Source organism: Balaenoptera borealis, assembly GCF_965194805.1.
Source record: "Balaenoptera borealis genome assembly, chromosome: 7".
Lineage (NCBI taxonomy): Eukaryota > Metazoa > Chordata > Mammalia > Artiodactyla > Balaenopteridae > Balaenoptera > Balaenoptera borealis.
In genome coordinates this window covers 14,259,925-14,277,377 of record NC_138864.1, presented here as the reverse complement: position 1 = coordinate 14,277,377, position 17,453 = coordinate 14,259,925, and the positions used below count along the sequence as shown (strand labels likewise).

General features: G+C 41.8%; 2 protein-coding genes across 3 annotated transcripts in view; one reads left to right on the top strand and one right to left on the bottom strand.

Moving 5' to 3' along the window:
* The window catches only part of LOC309632636 (tigger transposable element-derived protein 1-like), a gene marked incomplete at its 5' end in the record, with an annotated part of 121,869 nt that extends 105,657 nt beyond the window's left edge, over positions 1-16,212 (bottom strand). The window contains 2 exons of the mRNA XM_082400400.1: positions 12,673-15,977; positions 16,155-16,212. Of these exons, the coding sequence (XP_082256526.1) occupies positions 15,307-15,977; positions 16,155-16,212 (729 nt within the window). The 3' untranslated portion in view covers positions 12,673-15,306. The remainder of the gene's footprint in view (positions 1-12,672; positions 15,978-16,154) is intronic.
* Positions 1-17,453, top strand: part of HECW1 (HECT, C2 and WW domain containing E3 ubiquitin protein ligase 1) — a 467,976-nt gene that overhangs the window by 272,614 nt on the left and 177,909 nt on the right. The window lies entirely within an intron of this gene.

Below are 17,453 nucleotides of genomic sequence, written 5' to 3'. Positions count from 1 at the left end.
AGTATGGACAACCTCCATTCCAGGTGTAGGACATGGGGGTAATTATTGCTTATGGGTGGGGGAGGGGATGCACACACACAAACATGCTGTCTACCTTGTTGGACTAATTATTAGTCCACCTTGTAGGACTAATAAGAGTAGGAAGTGAAGATCACACTGAAGTCAAACAGAACTGGATTCAAATCCCTGCTCTCGGACTTCCTAGCTGTGGGCATTTGAAGGGGGAGAAAGGGACCCTTTCAGGCCAGTTGGATACCCAAACCCAACAGTTACATGGGCATTTTTTGCCTTATTCCTTTTTACACTCAGTTGCCACTCTTAGAATCCTTTCTTGAATAATACAGATAAAGAATGGAATAAAGTAACGGGTAATACCATTTTCTCATAATCTTTCTTCTTACTTGGGTTGTGCAAATTAAAATGGGACTAATGCGTTTCTCATTCAGTTAGCAAGCATTTGTTGCCAAATGTTAGAGAAAATACCCCACTGCCCTGTATTTCCCAAACAGTAAAACAGAGATGCCAGAAAATGAGTTCATACTCCTGACCTTCAGGATTACTCATGTAGAATTAAGGTCCAGAAGTAGTAGTTATGGGTCCGGAGTTCTGTCCTCCGCGAGTCTGATCCTGTATATGAGCATGAGCAAATATCAGTGACTACTGTTCTTATTACCCAGACTGGTACTATAATATGCAGCTAAGAGATAATTCTGTTATGATTCTTGATGGCTTCTGTATTCATATAAAAGGGACGATCCATCCCACGCTCTGGCTTCTCAGTTCCTAAGGCCAACCTACCTCAGCCGTCGACTCCCGTGGTTCTATTCGAGGTCTTCCCAACACCAATGACTGCGTCGCTTCCAAACTCTCAGATCCAAGTACACCACTCATGGACCATCATCTCCCCCCTTTGCAGCTCACTTCTTTGCCCGCAGTCTATTGATCTTAACTACATGACTGCACCCATGTTTCACCTCCCTCCTGAGCTGAGATTCCTCCATAGATAACTTGCCCCTTTATCTCTCTGTCACTCTCACCTGGCAAAGTCCAACCTTGGTTAAACCCAATTCTGTCTACCCTTTACTTGTTCTAGGCAGCAGCAGAATCTTTCTGACCACAAATCTCAAGGGCCCTTTAGCACTTCCAGGAAGCACTCACCTTTCCCACATTTAAAGAAGGCTATTTCATAGTTTCTTCTTTTTCCTCGAACCTATAGCACTTGTCCCCTCTCCACCGTCAGCTGATGACCTGCCTTCCTTCGCTGAGACGATGGAGGCCATCAGAACCCAACCAGCTTGCCTCAGCACTACCCACTCTGCTAACCTGCCTGTACATGGAGTCACAGGCTCTGTTCTTTCTTGTTCCCACCGTCTCAGGTCAACCTCTCTATTTGTGCGCAGGATCCTAGCCCATCTTGCCTTCTAAGAAACTCTCATCCTGAGATCTGTCTCCTGCATAGTCAATTCTCCTCTCTGGTGGAACTTTCCCATCTCATCACGTAACATTTCTGCTCAAAACTGGCTTTTTTCATACAACATTCTTTCCATAGCCTTCAAGTCCTAGATGGGCTGCTCCCACCTACTGCTGCCTCCTCCTTTTCCACTTATTTCCAGCCTCACTGGTTGTCTTTCCCACCCCTGAATACAGCAAGCCCAGTGTGCCCTCAGGGCCTTTGTACTTCATGCTGGGAACATTTCCCCCAGGTACTGAAATGGTGTACTCCCCCTCTTCATTTAGGATTTTTCTCAATGTCAAAGGCCTGCTCGGAGTGGCCTCCATAACCACCCAATGTAAAACCGTCTCCACCCACCTGCAGTCAGTCTCCAGGCTCCATCATGCTTTGTTTTCACTCGTGGTGCTCATGGTGTAATTTCTGTGCGTTTGCTCCTCCTATTAAAGTACAGCCTCTAAGGTCAAGGATGCACCTGGCTGTCCTATTCAGAGCTGTTTCCCAGCACTGGCTAGAACAATACCTGGCATGTGGTAGGCCCTCCATAAAACATTTGTACCCAATAGGCATGGGTCCAGGCCCTGGCTTGGCCACTTAACTTGGTGGCCTTGAACTTCTCTGAGGCTCAATTTCTGAATCTACAGCAATATAGATGGGTGATAAAAATAGGACACGCTTCATCAGACTGTTAAAAGGTTGTCTGAGGATGAGAGGAAATAATGCCAGGGATGCTCTCAGCATTTGCCCAGCATGTAGTGAGGATACAGGAAGGATTGATTTGTATGATGAGTCTCATGAGCTGACCCTGTAACTGTTTCTCTGTGGGTCTCCTCCACCGCTCTGGTTGCAGAATACATAGATTTCAGTGAAGCTAAACGCATATTTAAACAATATACAGAAAGGTTGAAAGTGCCAAAAATAATGAGTTGCTACCCATAATCAAGGGTTTAATTCCTTCATTCAAGATGTTTTCTTTAAAGGAATTCACTGCCCCAAGAATAGTACCTGTGAGATGGATGGATGGATGGATGGATGGATGGATGGATGGATGGATGGATGGATGAACGAGGAGTAGTTCAAAATGATGCCTGAACTGTGGATTATAGTTTAACAAATATATGTGGGAAAAGAACTAGGTCAGAAGTACTACAGATTATTTCTAGTGCCCAAGTGCATCTTTTGCTTAGAGACCTTGTCTTAGAAAATCACAATGTAGGCAATGAGAGGGTGGACCTCGGCTTCCCACACAGCCCCTGGAAAGGCAGAGGGGGTCGGTATGAGGTTCTTGGATGCTGACTGGTATTTAATGAAACAGCAAGAATTTTCCTGCCATCTGAGAGAAGGGGAGGTACCCACTCATCACGTGACCCAGCAAGTTTTAGGGAGCAGGAGCCTCCACGATGCATTTGGAGGTAAGGCAGCTGCTGCTGTGAGGGGATGAGGGCCCTGAGGTGGCAGAGTTGCCTGGGGGCTAACAGCAAGCCCATCCGTGGACCTTAGTGGGCTTTTCTTAATTTCTCATGGAAGATGAGTATCCCTGTGCCATGTCACGGGACGACAGACATTGCACTAGAGAGAGACACACACATTTTGCCTAGAACCTAGGTATATTTTTCCATGGGAATACATCTTAGAAATTTTAAAGCAAGTCAATGAGGGGGGAATGGTTTGTATGAAAGCAAAATCATTTTATGGGCATCTTTTCAGGAACATCTTTCATTCTGTGAGGAGTAAATATTGTTGCAGTCTCACCACACACTCTTGTGGATGAACCGTGTGCATCCCTCCCCGGGTGATCCCTCACGTTGCCTGTCTATTCAGTCAGAGGGAGTGGGTGCCTGCAGAGAGCTCTGTGCAAAATGCAGTCCTTGTCTTTCACTGAACAGACTGTCTGATCCAGATGGAAAGGCAGCTGACATACTTCCTATGATCTAACTTACCCAAAGGTTTTGCAGTTCATTAATTTAAAAGCTGTTTTTAAAAAGTAGAATTAAAGCAGTTTTTTTTTTCCTCCAACCTCATAGATTTAGATGCAAAGACCTAACTCTTGTCACTCCTCCATCCTTAGCTGGACTTGCTGGTGGTAAAGGAAAAAACCAGCGTCTGAAAGACAGTGATTTTGAGGAAGTTCATAATCTGTAAAAAAGAGATGCTAAATTTAAAGAGAGTGCAAAGAAAGAGATTGGCCAAAGGGACTCCTTTCTTTTCCTCAACACCCTCTTCCAATCAGTCACCAAGTTCCATCCATTTACCATCCAATGGTACAAGCCTCCGCTCTGCTCTCCTAACCATACTGTCAAGACCCTCTTTAGGGTTTGCCTGGACCATTACAGCTGTCTCCAAATTAGTCCTCTGCCTCTATCTTGTGCTTTCTAAATTCATGGTTCTCAGCCTGGGGTCCACCCTGGACTTGATGCCAAAAACTCGGCCTTGTGCACTGGTGCTGAATCGAATCTCAGACAGAGTTTTGGGTGAAGTAGAAAAGAATAGCTTTATTGCTTTGCCAGGCAAAGGGGGACACAGTGGGCTGGCGCCCCTCAAAAACTGTGTCCCCCAACCCGGGAGGATTAGGGAGGAGTTTTAGAGCAATGGTTCAAGGGTGGCATTGCTGACAAGATTAGGGTGAGTTGCAGGGCCTGCACTCCTTTAATCTGGTATCAGGTACTCTCTTGATGAGCTTCTCTGGTTCCTTTAATCTGGCCTCAGGTGATTTTCTCTGGAATGAAGAATGCTGACATCTTCCATTTGTTGGGGGTTTTAGTTCTGTAGAAGAGCTCAAAGGTATTGTTATGTGTATCCCTTGAGGGGGAACCAGGACCCTGCCCCAAGGCTGCACTATTCTTTCTTGACTGCTCCTACCTTGTCTCTGCATCCCCTCTCTTCCCTGATTAGCAGCTGTTCAAATCTGCCCTTTGGAACTCAGGAAAGGTTATGGAGGCTGGAGTCTGTTCCCTACAAACAAGAAACGGGGGACATGGAAAAGCTTCCATGCCCAGGAGCCCCAAAGGGTCCTGCTGGGTTTCAGACTCACCTGGGGAGCTTTCAGGATTGATGCTGGTCCACCCCCACAGGGTCTGCCTCCCCTGGTCTGGAGAGGCCCTTTGCCCCTACAGAAAACCCCTGCACTGTGGCCTCTAGGCTGTCACACAGTGAACCTTCAGAGCACAATCTAAGCCTTGCAGTCCCCTGTCCAGAGCATCTCTGATCGTCTTCAGTGAGTACATATTACTTCTTAAATTTTATCTTTTTTTTAATTGGGGTATACGTGTTCTACAATGCTGTGTCAGTTTCCACTGTACAACAAAGTGAATCAACTATATGTATACATATATCCCCTCTCTCTTGGACCTCTCTCCTAACCAGCCCCGCCCCCCCATTCCACCCATCTAGTTCACCACAGAACACCGACCTGAGCTCCCTGTGCTATACAGCAGGTTCCCACTATCTATCTATTTTACACATGGTAATGTATATATGTCAGTCCTAATTTCCCAGTTCATCCCACCCCCCCTTCCCCCACTGTGTCCACACATCCATTTTCTACGTCTGCATCTCTGTTCCTGCCCTCCAAATTGGTTCATCTGTACCATTTTTCTAGATTCCACATATATGTATTAAAATGTTATTTACCAAAAAATAAAGCCAAACTTTCAATGGCTGTCTCTTGCCTATATGGTAAAGTTCAAATTCCTAAACATATACCACAATAAAAAAGAAACAAAAATAATTAAAATGTCCCAAACATGGAACTGCCCATCCCCTGCAGAGCCTCACGGCCACCACACATTCCAGCCCAGGGAGGTGGAAGGGCTTGTGGCTCCCCAAACACCAAGCTGGTGTGCGTCTCCCTGCCTTTGCTGCTGCATTTCCCTCTGCCCACAGCATCCTTCCTCCCCGTCCTCCCCTGGCTCATTCCTTCTCATCCAGAGATTCCCAGTTCAGGAATCCTCAGCCTTCTGAGCAAACCTTGGTCACATCTCCAACTGTGAAGTAGTGAAGCAGTGAGTTGCCCCATTTGTCAAAGATTAATTTGTTAACAGAAGATGCCAGGTTCCCCATGGCTCTCCAGGGCCTCAGGAGTGATGATGGTGGGCAAGCCTCCCCCTGTGACACTCACAGCAGCCCCTGGCTCACCTCTCTATCTGCATTTCTCCCCTTCATGCACTTTTGTGGCACCCTCCCCGACTTCTGTCCCCCTGGCTTTCAGAATATATTCTGGCATGGTTTGACTTTAGTATGACCTGTCAGTGCATCAGCACACAAAATGGTTGCAGTTACAGAAGGAACGTGGGATCATAAAAGGATTGTTACTTAAGGGGAGGTTGTCATTCAAGGAAACTAGAGAGATAAGTCTTACATGTATAATACAGAACATAAATTATTCTATATGCTGTATTAAGTGTATTATCCACACACATGTGTTTCCAAAAAGTTGGGAAATGGAATAAACTCATTTTTAGAAAGGGTAGCTATATTTCCAAATAATATAGTTAATATATTTTTCTTTGCCTCCAAACACCTCTCCTGGTATTTTAAATTTAAAGCTATGAATTCAATCATTAATCATGAGCTGCCAATTTCTTGCCCCTACTAAGTGTCCTAAAAGTCTGTAAACACAAAGAAAATTGTGTGTGTGTGTGTACACATGCACATGCCCTGCCAGAAAAGATTTCAGGCTAAGTTACAAAATACATGAGCATGTACTTTTTGCCAGTGAAGAGTGGGCCTCCAGGATCAGCTAAGTGTGCCTGTGACAGTAGCAGGCACACTGATCTCTAAGTGTTCAATCGGTCCTTGCTAGAAAAGGAACAAGGATAGTTATACTGTTCATAGTTTCCAGGGTGATGAAAATTGACCACACTTGCTCAGGAGAAACATAACCATTGTTGGTTCTATGATCAGGCAGATATTTCTCACAAGGCAAAACAATGTGTTGAAAATGAGTTCTGGATCACCAAGGAAATAAAGTGAAGAAAGTTGTCTCAGTTTTCTATTGTCACAGAACAAATTACCACAAAGCTAGCAGTTAAAATGACATGTATTAGCTCACAGTTCTGCAGGTCAGAAGTTCAGCACAGATGGCTGGGTCCTCTGTTCAGTGTACTGCAGGTTAATACCTGAAATCAAGGTGTCAGCCAGGCTGAGTTCTCATCTGGATACTCTAGGGGAAATCCTGCTGTCAAGCTCAATCTTGTTGGAAGAATTCAGTTCCTTGTGGTTGTAGGACTGAGGTTCCCATTTCTTTGCTGCCTCTTCAAACTTGTAATAGCACATCAAATCCTTCTCACTTTGAATCTCTGATTCTCTCTTTCTCACTCCTTCTCCTTTTCTCTTTCTCTCCCTCTCTCACCTCTAGACCCAAATTTAAAGGTCTCCTGTAATTAGGTTAGGCCCATCAATATAATCTCCCTTTCTCAAAGTCAGCTGTGACATATAATGTAACCTAGTCACAGGAATAACTCACAGTCCCTGGGATTATGCAGGGCTCGTATACCAGGGGCAGGAAATCTTGGGGCTCCGTCTTAGAATTCTGCCTGCCACAAAGGCTTGAAAGGGCCCCTCCAGCCCTCCTGGTGTTTGGGAGTTGAAGATGGAGGAGGAAACAGAGGAGACAAGCCATCCCAACTCAGTCCAGAATTCCTAAATACCCACATAATATAGAAGCCCACTCCCAGTGCTGGTCCTTGAGAAAGCAATGCTGCCCTGCCTCAAACAGCTTTCCTCCCCCAGGATCTGACAAGTACTTGCCCTATATTCAGCCTGATCTCTAACTCCCTACCTCCTCCTCCTGTCTTCTGATGGAACTCCTCCAGAAATTCTGCCCACCCCCACCTCCCTGCCCACATCAGCCCTGTGACCCCCCCCCCATCCCAGGATCTCTAACCATGGCCACCCATCCCAGGATCTCTAACCATGCTCCCTCATCCCAGGTCCATGGACCCTAAGATCAGCTCCAAAGTGAGCTGAGGGAGATGCACTCATCAGCTCTCTCGTCTGCCAACTGAAGGGTGTAGAAATGAACATAAGATCACTGCACTGTTGCTTTTATTTTTTTTTTTATTTCATTAAGGCCAGGTTTTGCTTGCAAAATGATTAAAAGAGCAGCTTGACATGAATTTGTTGGAAAACTGAGGATAGAAAAATATGGACAAGACTCCAAGCATATTAAGTTAATCCAGATGAGTGTGACACAGCAGACAGTGCATTTGTGGTCCTGAGGTGTATATTTATAATACAGTCTGCCTTAGCAGAAAAATGATCTAGCCATAGGGAAAGGGCTGATAGAGCCTCCAGAACTACCTTTTGGTCACATCTCTTCCTCACAGCCAGCCAAGCATGTCCCTTTATTGACCTCTTTCTGCTTCATGTTTCTGGTCTGTAAAGTAAAGAATCAAATATTAGACAATCTGCTAACACAATTCTTAATAATAAAAGGTCATAGGTTAAAAAACAACTAACAATATAAATAATAATTGGCCTAAGTTAGAGCATTTACTATGTGCCAGCCTTCATGCTAAGTGTTGTACACGCTTCATCTCATTTAGTTCTCAGGAGAACTCAGTGAGGTAGTTCTATTCTGGCCTCCATTTGTTAGAAAGGAAAGCTGAGAATTAGTGGAATTGATTGCCTGTCTCTGGGCCTCGTGGTATGGGGAGGAGCTGGCAGAGAAAGGGGAGCACCAACCAGCTTGAGCTGTCAACACCATATTGTATACCTACCTATCACAACCTCCATAAATGCCCAGACTGTCCATCTGTTCACTCCAGATTCAGGAAATTCAACATCCATTCCTGAATTTTTCATCTCTTTGCAAAGTAGGAATAAAACATTAATTGGTTATTATACTATATAAAATCATCTTTAAACCAATGGCTAAGATCAATTTTTGGTTAAATACCAGAGTAGGAAACAAACTGTGAGAATGACATCATCAAGATGCTGGTATAGGAGACCCCATCTCTGTCCCCCTACAAAGATCAACAGTTAGACAGCTATCCACTAACAAACACAGCTCTGGGAGATCTGTGGAGTCCACTTAAGAAACTTTAGCAACATAGTCAACAGAAAACCTGAGAATAATCACACAAGAAGAGAAGGAAGACAGCTTCATTTGCCTGCATCATCCCATTCCCCAGGCTGGCACTGCTCAGCACCAAAAGAGAACTCCCCAGCTAGAAAGAGTTCTCCTCACTAGGAAAGGGAAAGCAGAATGAGCAACAAGCTTCTCCAGGCTTTGGGGGCATCACACAAAGATCCCTCTTGGCTTTCACTGTACCCAGACCAGCAAAGTCAAGATGGCTAGGAACAAGGAAGAAAAGCAGGATCTACCAATAGCCGCCATGAGGTGGGAGTGATTGTGGTTCACAGTGACCTGCTCTATAAACAAACCCAGCAGCTTTTACCAAAGAAGAAGGAACCAATGACCAGCACAGCTGCAGTGGAACCACTGCAGATTTTAGCAGCTTTTGCCCCACAGGTATTCGTGTTTGCTCATGCAAACTATCTGGGTCCCTCCCTGCCCCTGCCAGAGCCTGGGAACCACAACAGGAGCCAGCCCAGGCCTCTGAGGATGCACAAGTGTAAGATGCCATCCTCTACACCCTATGGCTGACCACCATCGTGCATGCACTCGGGGCTGGCTCCTTCAGCTGTGCACCTGCGTGCTGCCAGCCTGACCCTTGTCATCAACCTGCACTGTGTGCACACACTCAAGGGGAGACTGTACAGCCACAGGAGAGCACGACTAACAGCCAAAGCCCCCACAGCTGCTTGTGGGCCCAAATTAGGCACTGGCTTCTGTCACTGGCCTGCACCACTGTGCTTACCTGAAGCTAGCCCCTCTAGCTGTGCACCTGCACACCCCTCACTTGACCCCCATCTCCAGCTTCCACTGCTGTGCACTCGTGGCAAGATTCAGCAGGAACAGTAGTATGTGCTGAAAGCCACAGCACCCACAGTTGGCCCCAGCCCTTGCTGCCTGCCTTGGCCCTCACCACTACATGAGTGTCTGCAACTGGCCCCTGCCACTACACAGCACCTGCAGCTGCACCTCACAGTTGAGTGTGTGCAAACCATTGGCTCTGGCCACCACCACTGTGTGCCCTGGTCCCTAGCTGCTGGACCTGGAGAGACTGCTGAAGACCACAATAGCCCTGGCAGCCACAACAGACCCCCCAACAGTGATCAGTGAACCAAAAAGTTGTCAATGTTGTGAACCCCACCAGCCTGGGCCAAAGAGACACTGTGTCCCCCTAGACTCAGAGCTTCCAAAGTCCCCTGCAGTTAGCACCCTGCAACACTAGACGTGAGGTCACAACATGCTCCAGCATGTTCCCACCCACAGGTGAAAGTCTTCCCTTACCACAGTTAGTCTATAGAGTCTGGAAGTGATGATTGCTTCTTAAATTGCACAGACCCCTATGCAAGGCTACAGGGATCATGAAGAATCAGGGAAATGTGATTCCACCAAAGGAATACAGTAAACCTCCAAACTGGCCCCAAAGAAACAGGTCTAAGAATTACCTGGCCAAAAATTCAAAATGATTGTTCTAAAGATACTCAGAGAGATACAAGAGAACACAGATAAGTAATTCAACAATATCAGGAAAACAATACAAGAATAAAATAAGAAATTTAACAAAGACTTGGAAAACATAAAAAAGAACTAAACAGAAATTTTGGAGTCGATGAATACAATGACTAAACTGAAGAATACAATAGAGAGCAGACTTGATCAAGCAGAAGAAAAAATAAGTGAGCTTGAAGACAGATCAATTGAAATTATCCAGAGGAGCAAGAAGAAAAAAAGAATGAAAAAGAGTGATGAAATCTACATGATCTATGGGATACCATCAAAAGAACCAACTTACAAATTATTAGAGTTCCAGAAGGAGAAGAGAGAGAAAAGGCAGCAGAAAGCTTATTTAAAGAAATAATGGCTGAGAATCCCAAATCTGGGGAGAGATTTGTATTACCAAGTTCATGAAGCTCACCAAACAAAATCAACTTTAAATGATCCTCTCTAAGACACATAATAATAAAACCATCAAAAATCAAAGACAAATTGAATTTTAAAGCAGCAAGAGAAAAACTTGTTAACTTATAAGGGAACACTCATAAGGCTATCAGCAGATTTCTCAGCAGAAACTTTAGAGGCCAGTAGAGAGTGGGATGATATATTCAAAGCACTGAAAGAAAAAAACTGCCAACCAAGAATACTTTACCTGGCAAATCTGTCCTTCAGAAATGAAGGCAAAATAAAGACTTTTACAGGCAAACAAAAACTAAGGGAGTTTATCACCACTAGACTTGCCTTACAAGAAATGCTTGAAAGGAATTCTTTAAGCTGAAATGAAAACATGTTAATTAGTACCATGAAAACATATGAAAATATGCAACACACTGATATGGGTAGGTATATAGTCAGATTCAGAATAGTCTAATACTATAATATAGTGGAGGGTTAACCACATAACTTTAGGATAAAGGAAAAGGACAAGAGTATTAAAAATAACTGTAGCTACAATAATTTGTTAATGGATACACAATATAAAAAGAGGTAAATTGTGACATCAAAAACATTAAAGACAAGGGGAGTAAAAGGGTAGAGTTTTATATACTATCAAAGTTTAGTTATCAGCATAAAATAGATGATTATATCTATAAAATGTTTTATGTAAGCCTTATGGTAATTAACTTTTTAATAAAAAGTTAAATTGGATTCACAAAAGATAAAGAGAAGCTCAGAGCATACCACTACAGAAAATCATCAATTCACAAAGGAAAGCAGTAAGAGAGGAAGAAAGGAACAAGGGAACTTCAAAATAGGCAGAAAACAGTTCATAAGGTGGCACTAGTAAGTCCTTATCTATCAATAATAACTCTAAATGTAAGTGGATTGAATTCTCCAATCAGAAGACATAGAGTAGCTACATGGATTTTTTTTTTTTTTAAAAAGGCACAACTTATGTTGCCAACAAGAGACTTAGCTTTAAGGACACACATAAGCTCAAGATAAAAGAATGGAAAAAGATATTCTATGCAAATGAAGCCAAAAAAGGGCAAGGGTAGCTATAATTATATCAGACAAAGTAGACTTTAAGCCAAAAACTCTAACAAGATACAAAGAAGGTCATTATATAATGATAAAGGTGCCTATTCATCAAGAAGATAAAACAATTATAAATGTATATGTACCCCCAACATTGGAGCCCCAACATATATTAAACAAGTACTAACATATCTGAAGAGAGCAGCAGGCAATAATACAATAATAGTAGGAAACTCCAATTCCCTAATTTCAACAACGGATAGGTCATATAGATAGAAAACCAATAAGAAAATGTTGGACTTGGACCATACTTTAGATCAAATAGAACTAATTGACATATATAAAACATCCCATCTAGCAGTAGCAAAATACACATTGTTCTCAAGCACACATGGAACATTCTTCAGGACAGATCATATGGTAGATCACAAAGGTAGTCTTAGCAAATTTTAAAAGATTGAAATCATACCAACTATCTCTCTTCCAACCACACAGGTATGGAACTAGAAATCAGTAACAGAGGGAAAGCTGGAAAATTCACAAATACATGGAAATTGAACAACACATTCCTGAACAACCACTGGGTCAAAGGGAAATCAGAAAATACCTTGAGACAAATGAAAATGGAAATATAACATACTAAAACATATGGAATGCTGCAGATATGGTATATATATATATATAATGGAATATTACTCATCCATAAAAAGGAATGAAATTGGGTCACTTGTAGAGATATGGATGGACCTAGGTTCTGTCATACAGAGTGAAGTAAGTCAGAAAGAGAAAAACAAATATATATTAATGCATATATGTGAAATATAGAAAAATGGTACAGATGAACCTATTGCGGGGCAGGAATAGAGACACAGACATAGAGAATGGACATGTGGACACAGTGGGAGAAGGGGAGGGTGGGATGAATTGGGAGATTAGGTTTGACACAAATACACTACAATGTGTAAAACAGATAGCAAGTGGGAACCTGCTGCATAGCACAGGGAGCTCAGTTGGGTGCTCTGTGATGATCTAGATGTGGAGGATGGGAGGGAAGTCCAAGAGGGAGAGGATATATGAATACATATAGCTGATTCACTTCGTTGTACAGCAGAATACATATAGCTGATTGACTTCATTGTACTTCATTTACAACATTGTAAAGCAATTATACTCTGATTTAAAAAAAAAAAATCTGTGGGATGCTGCAAAAACGGTTTTAAGTGAGATGGTTATAAAAATAAATGCCTACAGTAAGAAGAAAGAAATATATCAAATAAATAAGCTAAGTTTATATTTAAAGGAACTGACAAAAACAAAAAGAGCAAACTAAGCCCAAAGTTAAGAGAAAGAAAGATATAACAAAAATCTGAGCAGAAGTAAACTAGAGACCAGAAAAACAATAGAAAAGCCTAACAAACTAAAAACTAATTTTTTGAAAAGATAAACAAAACTGACAAATCTTTAGCTAGACTAAGAGAAAAAGAAGACTCAAAATCAGAAATGAAAGAGGAGACATTACAACTGATACCACAGAAATACAAAGGATAATAAGCTACTACTATGAACAATTTTACACCAACAAATTGGATAACCTAGAAGAAATGGATAAATTCCTAGAAACATACAACCTACTGAAACTGAATCATGAAGAAATAGAAACTCTGAACAGATCAATAATGAGTAAGGAGACTGAATCGGTAACTGAAAAACTCCCCAAAGAGAAGCCCAGGACCAGATGATTTATCAATTATTTCAATCAGTCATTTAAAGAATTAATGTCAATCCTTTGCAAACTTCAAAAAAAATTGATGAGGAAGGAACACTTACAAACTAATTTTACAAGACTAGCATTACCATGATACCAAAGCCAAATAAAGATACTACAAGAAAAAAAAGAAAAAACAACTACAGACCAATATCTCTGATGAATATAGATACAAAAATTCCCAACAAAATATTAGCAAACATAATTCAACTGTACATTAAAAGAATCATACAATATGATCAAGTAGGACTTATCCCTGGGATGCAAATATGCCACAGTATGCAAATCAACATATGCAAACCAATCAATGAGAAAAACAAACAGAATGAAAGATAAAAATCAAATGATTATGTCAACAGATGCAGAAAACGCATGATGATAAAGAACATACAGCAAATAGGGCATAGAAGGAACATACCTCAACGTAATAAAGGCCATATATAACAACCTCAGAGCTAACATCATACTCAACAGTGAAAGGTTGAAGGCTTTTCCTCTAATATCAGGAACAAGACAAAGGTGCCTAGTCTCACCAACTCTATTCAACATAGTACTGGAGTCCTAGCCAGAGTAATCAGGCAAGAAAAAGAAATAAAAGACATACAAATTGGAAAGAAAGAAGTAAAACTGTCTGTTTGCAATAACATGATCTTATATAGAGAAAATTCTAAAGACTACACCAAAAAACTATTCAAACTAGTCAATTAATTCAGTAAAGTTGCAGGATACAAGATCAACATACAGAAATCAATTGTGTTTCTATATATTAACAAAATATAAAAAGAAAGCAAAAAATCCCATTCACAATAGCATCAAGAACAATGAAAAACTTAGAAATGTATTTAACCATGTTATAATTATATATTTCCTTAGTGACCCATCTTTGATTCAGTAAAGTTATTCAGGAAAAAAAAATACATTTAACCAAGGAGGAAAAAGATCTGTACACTGAAAAGTACTCAACTTTGATGAAAGAAATTAAAACAAATAAAAGACATTCCATGCTCATGGAGTGAAATAATTAATTTTGTTAAAATGTCCACACTACTGAAAGCCACCTATAGATTCATTGCAATCCCTATCAAAATTCCAATGGCATTTTTCTCAGAAATAGGAAAAAAAACCTAAAATTTGTATGGAGCCACAAAAGACTCCAAATAGCCAAAGCAATTCTGAGAAAGAAGAACAAAACTGGAGGTATTATGCTTTCTGATTTCAAACTATACTACAAAGCAGTAGTAATCAAGAGTATGGTACTGGCATAAAAATAGAAACATAGACCAATGGAACAGAAATGAGAGCTCAGACATAAACCCTCGAGTGTACAGTCAACTAATATTTGACAAGGGAGCCAAGAACACTCAGTAGGGAAAGGATAGTGTTTTCAATAAATGGTATTGGGTAAACTAGACAGCCACATGCAGAAGAATGAATTAGACCCCTATCTTACACCACTCACAAAAATTAACTTGAAATGGATTAAAGACTTAAATGAAAGACCTGAAACCATAAAACCCCTCAAAGAATACATAGAGAAAAAGCTCCTTGACATTGGTCTTGGCAACGATATTTTGGATATAACACCACAACAAGCAACAAAGTAAAAATTAGTAAGTGGGACTATAGTAAGTCCCACATACGAAAGAGTTCCATTCTGAGAGCACGTTTGTAAAGTCCAATTGCTTGTAAGTCCAGCAAAGCTAGCCTAGGTACCCAACTAACACAATCAGCTATATGGTACTGTACTGTTTTAGGTTTATAATACTTTTCACACAAATAATACATAAAAAACAAACAAACACAAAAAATAAAGAAAACGTTTTTTTTGGCCACGCTGCACAGCATGTGGGATCTTATCTCCCTGACCAGGGATCGAACCCGCACCCCTTGCTTTGGAAGAAGGTAGTTTTAACCACTGGACCTCCAGGGACATCCCGAAGAAAACATTTTAATCTTACAGTACAGTACCTTGAAAAGTACATTATTACAGTACAACAGCTGGCATACAGGGGCTGGCATCAAGTGAACAGGCAAGAAGACTTACTGACTGGAGGAGGGAGAGGAGGTGGGAGATGGTAGAGCTGAAGGATCGTCAGCAATAGGAGATGGAGGGCAAGCTGCAACTTCACTCACACCTGACGCTGATTGAACAGGTTCTGGTTCCTTGCTGGATTCAATTCTATCTACCCTCTTGAAAAACCGATCCAGTGATGTCTGGGTAGTAGCTCTATTTTTCTCGTCATAGATGACACGGTAGCACTGGATTGCATTCTGAACGGCTGCTGTAACCTTCGTGTACCGTTCTACTTTCGGGTCCTGTGCCTCAGAAACTAACAGTGCCTCCTCAAATAAAGAAAATCCGCTTGCTATTTCCTGCATCATGAATCTCTTCTGTTCTTCAGTTACTTCTTCCTCTTGTCTCTCTTCGTCCTTTCTCTGGGCCTCCAATTCCATCAGGTCTTTATTAGTAAGCTTCTCATGTTGCACAACAAGGAGTTCAATGAAGTTGTCCTCTTGCAGATCTAGCTCCAGCTTCTTGCTGAGTGTCACTAAGTTGCTGAAGATCTCTTTGGACTCATCCACCTTCTCAAATCCAGGAAAATCTTGAACAAACTGCGGGCAAAGGTTCTTCCAAACCCCATTCACAGTGATGGCCTCACTCCACTGTCGATTATTTTCACTTTTGTTTCCATCGTTATAATTTGGCACTTCTTAGCAGTACCAGCTACATCACTGCTGCTTTGATGCTTGCTTCCAGACATCCTGGGCTTGAAATAAAGATACTGTACTACTGTACCCTATACAATACAGCAAAGTACACAAAGCACAACCACTTGTAGAGGATGCATGCACGTGACAATGTACGCCAGACACGTGAACTAACTTACGTGATTGGATGTGCGAATGCACGTTCACATCTTTGAAAGTTCCAACTTTAAGGTTCATATGTAGGGGACTTACTGTAACCTTATATACTCTTCTGCAGGCCACCAACAGATTTGGCTTTTTTTTTTAATGTAAAAAAAAAAAAAGTATTTTTACTTTCTGCAAGACGTTTCACTAACGAATACATTGTAATTTATCTAACATTCCCTTATTGATTAACCTTTAATTTCCCCTCCAATCTTTTGCTTCATATAAACAAAGCTACAATAAATTTCCTTTTATACACAGTATTTCACACACAAATAAGTAAAGCTGTGATAAGTTCCTAGACGTGAAATTAATGGTCAATTGCCAGCTTTCTTGGGTGTATGCGTGTGTATCAATTAACATTCTCCCCAATAATGTATGAGGCTCCCTGTGTCTCCACACCTTTAGCCACTGTACCAGTTAACAGCCAATCGGACGCCATACCAATTACTTAGAGTTTCATATGGATAATTGTTAAACAGGTATAAAGCTGTTAAGAAGAGAAAACAAGAAGAGAATCCTAAGGTATCAGGGAGGTAGCAATTGCAAAAAGCAGCCGCCATCTGTAAGGTTGGAGGAGCAAGTGAAGAGATTGAAATAATCAACTTAGAAGCTTAGAGGAGGGACCTCGCAGTATTGAAATGCAGACCTCTTTGGAGGAGGATTTTATTCAGCGGTGCTGTGAGCTTGGAGGAGGGACCCCATGGGCCCGGACCTGACTTCTGAGAAGGTTACTGATGCTTCACTGAGATGGAAAAGGTCAGACTGAATCTTAAAGTGCTGGAAGAAACCCAAAACAGGATTCTGCTGCTGCAAAGGTGAAGCATTGACGCTGCAGGTGGAAACAGTTGCTGGGCTAACGTGGACCGGCACAGGAAGCAGAGAGGGCGGAGCTAGTCCCTTCTTCCTCTTTCAGCCTCCCTCTTCCCCTCTGGCATCTCCTATTGGCAGTGCCTGCGCAGGCGGCAGGTGGCAAAGCAGAGATGGGGTGAGCAGTCTCCGCTCCAGCGTCCCAGTTTAGAAGGGTGGGAATGGAGTCGAAAGACAGCTCAAAGCCTGGCAGGTCACGCTGGTAAGTTCTCAAACTTTTTGCTAATTGCCAACGTGACAGGTGAAAACTCAGAGCTTGTAGTTTTGATTAGCATTTTTTCTTATTGGGGCTGAGGTTGAATACCTCTTAATTTTTAGAATTGTTTGGTTTTCCTTTCTGTGAACTATCTTCTGATATGCTTTGTTCATGCTTCTTTTCCTTTGGTCGTCGTTTTTGTTTCTTA